This window comes from Anomaloglossus baeobatrachus, chromosome 11 (assembly GCF_048569485.1).
Source record: "Anomaloglossus baeobatrachus isolate aAnoBae1 chromosome 11, aAnoBae1.hap1, whole genome shotgun sequence".
NCBI classification, from domain to species: Eukaryota; Metazoa; Chordata; class Amphibia; order Anura; family Aromobatidae; genus Anomaloglossus; species Anomaloglossus baeobatrachus.
The window spans coordinates 136,673,480-136,676,861 of NC_134363.1; the positions used below are offsets into that span (position 1 = coordinate 136,673,480).

The 3,382-nt window shown below is 43.1% G+C and overlaps 1 protein-coding gene across 5 annotated transcripts in view; it reads right to left on the reverse strand.

Moving 5' to 3' along the window:
* Window positions 1-2,892, reverse strand: part of AJAP1 (adherens junctions associated protein 1) — a 399,752-nt gene extending 396,860 nt beyond the window's left edge. For all 5 annotated transcript variants that reach the window (XM_075329241.1, XM_075329236.1, XM_075329237.1 and 2 more), the window contains exon 1: window positions 2,103-2,892. In XM_075329241.1, the coding sequence (XP_075185356.1) occupies window positions 2,103-2,131 (29 nt within the window). In that variant the 5' untranslated portion in view covers window positions 2,132-2,892. The remainder of the gene's footprint in view (window positions 1-2,102) is intronic.
* Between the last annotated feature and the right edge of the window lie 490 nt (window positions 2,893-3,382).

Genomic DNA, 3,382 nt, shown 5'->3' on the forward strand with positions numbered 1-3,382 from the left:
ACTCTCTTCATACACAATAGGAAACCAATGTCCACAGGAATTCTCCAGCAGGTCTGCCCCTGAATCCCCCCAAGTCCCATATTCCCAGGGCTCTGCTGCCTCCGCTGTCATTGCCTCCGCTCTCGGAATCAGGGATGTTAGAGGGAGCAGTCCTTGCTGTGGCAGTTGCACTTTTTGTCACAGCATTTGTTCCTTTATTAGGCAGCACACAACAGAAATGGTTGTAAATTAACATATATATACACAGGCTGAGAAAACTACACAGAGGATCTGTGGCTTCTGGGATGCGGGCCTTTTTCCTGGAGTGTAGCGCACCCTGGTGGCTGAAGGGGGGACTGCATGTTTCCTTCAACTCATAACATAATATCAAAAAGAATTAGCATTACCTGGTATTAACCTGGAAATATGGCAGATATCACACTCAGCTTATGTAATGGGGACTTGTTTATTGTAGAGGAGAGGCATCAGCAAAACTTTACATTCACATTGCAATGCAACACCAAGGGACTTCTCCAGACTAAACACAGACTTACTGTATGTCTCCATATGCATTCACCAAGGCTTCCAAGCGAATGTGATATTTGGGGATATATCATAGTAAATCTGCTTATTGTGCAGATCTCTATATACAGTATAGCATGTAGACAGGGGGCACTTATATCATATGCCACAGGTTCACCTAGTCCTGGATGAGCCTCACTGCCCATGTGACCTTGGCAGAGCATGGCATTATATAGGTTCAGTGTATCATACATGGGATGTAATAACCAGTGATCACAGTAATATTACATTTTGTCCATGTTCTCTATTACACAGAGGTCAAGGCAACTTAGCCCAATGCTTGTTCTCTATTACATCCCTAATGGCACAAGTACAGTACTGTACTAATAATATTTAATAGCCAAATCACGTCCTGTGCGAGCCCTGGAAGGGGCAAAGTAACTTGCATTCAGCACTATATAAAAAGTAATGGGTTAATCCACCATTAGCATTGTATTTGCAGTAATGCAGAGCACAGAGCAATCCAAATCTCTTGCAGATAGCACTCAATCCTTTGCAAAATTCTACACCTTCCCTTTCTACTTTGCAAAATTCTTCACCCCCTTTCTCTATTCCAAATTGCTTTACCCACTTTTTATATTGCACAATTCTTTACCCCCTTTCCACATTGAACAACTCTTCACCCCCTTTCTACATTGCACAATTCTTTACCTCCTTTCTACAGTGCAAAATTCTTTACTATCCTTCTTAATTTCAAAATTCTTCACCCCTTTCTACATTGCACAATTCTTCACTCCCTTTTCTACATGGCAAAATTCTTCACCCCCTTTCAACATTGCACAATTCATTACCTGCTTTCTACATTGCAAAATTCTTTACTATCCTTCTTAATTACACATTTTTTCACCCCTTTCTACATTGCAAAATTCTTCACCCCCTCTGTACATTGCACAATTCTTCACTCCTTTCTACATTGCACAATTCTTCACCCACTTTCTACATTGCAAAATTCTTCACCTCTTTCTACATGGCAAAATTCTTCACACATTTCTACGTTGCACAATTCTTCACCCCTTTGTACATTGCAAAATTCTTCACCCCTTTCTACATGGAAAAATTCTTCACCCATTTCTACGTTGCACAATTCTTCACCCCTTTGTACATTGCAAAATTCTTCACCCCTTTCTACATGGCAAAATTCTTCACCCCCTTTCCACGTTGCACAATTCTCCCCTTTCTACGTTGCACAATTCTTCACCCCCTTTCTACGTTGCACAAGTCTTCACCCCTTTTTGACATTGCACAATTTGTCACCCCTTTCTACATTGCACAATTCTTTACCCCCTTTCTCCATTGCAAAATTTTACACCCCCTTTCTCCAATCCAAAATTCTTCTACATTGCAAAATTCTTCACCCCTCCTTTCTACATTGCAAAATTCTTCACCCCTCCTTTCTACATTGCACAATTCTTCACCACCTTTCTATATTGCAAAGTTCTTCAGCCCCTCTTCACATTGCACAATTATTCAACCCCTTCTACATTGCACAATTCTTCATCCCCCCTTTCTACATTGCATAATATCATATAGATCCTTCTTACCTGATTCCTAAAAGCTGTTTAATCCACATGGTCACGTTTAAATGGATCAGATCTTCATGCACTTATCCATCTGTGCTGCTTCCAGAACTGGATGGAATTTTTTACACAAGATACAATTCACTATATAATGTAAAATGTGAGCAAAAAAAAAAAAAATCAAAGATATTCCTTGGAGAGGTGTCAGATAGGAGCTGGCTCTAGAGGTTGGTATACGGAGAAGTAGCAGCTGTCTCCAGAAAGGACATTCCTGCATAGGAAGCTTATGGGGACATGATACAATCTGGTTTAGAGGAGGGCAGGGTGGTAGGAATGGTGAGAAGGAGAAATTTGGGCAGCAGGCATGAGACAGGAAGGTCTTGGTCTTTAGATGCACATGTCCACATCTACAGAGGCAGCCGGAGAAGAAGCATGGAGAGAAGCTGAGGTCCAGGAGCAGCAAGTTCTGGAGATGAGCAGCCTGGTCCTGATGGTGAAGATGATGCTCCTGCTCCTTGCACAGATCTTTCCATCCACTTTCTTTTACAGGATTCTCATATTTTGGGCTGGAAAAGAGAAGAAGAAGAAGAGAGAATGGGTGGAAAGCATTATGGAGAGGCAGCAGACAAGCACTGAGCGAGATGCCAGCTGTGCCAGTGGTGGGCGCTGGCTGGTGACACTCAAGGTAAGTGGTCTACCAGGCTAAGTTAAGGAGGACATGTAAGATGCCAGTCTGCACATACAGGAGGATCTCCAGCAGCACTGTGCTGCCTTCTGCTCTGCAAACCTCTCTGCCAGGGAATTGCAATGTGGTCTCTGCTGTCTGGAACAGGCAAATGCATGCAGTTAACCCCTCCTGTTCCAACATCCTTATCCCAGTACTGCACCCAGGGAGCCCCCATTGTCCTCCTCACCTGAGCACCAGTCCCTTCTCCCCCTCCCCTCAGTCCTATCATGCCCCTTCCCCCTTTCCTGACATTTGTCTATTACCCCCTGTTAGTAATTATATAGATCACATCAACTTCACCAGTTGCCTGAACTGGTTTACTGGTCTTAAAGGGGAACTCCTACTCTTAAACATCAACTTTGACTTCTAAAGTGTAATGGAGCAATATGCAGATAGATTTTTTTTGCTGCTTGAGGCAAAAAGTCAAATGACCCCAATAAGTGACAAGACTGTATGTCTGAAAAAGTGCAGCAACCTGCACTCATCATGGCTGGTGGGACCCCTGCATGTCACATAGATGCCCTCACATCGGCCCCTGGCCCTAAATGGGATCATTATCTAATCTCCCTATATCAAG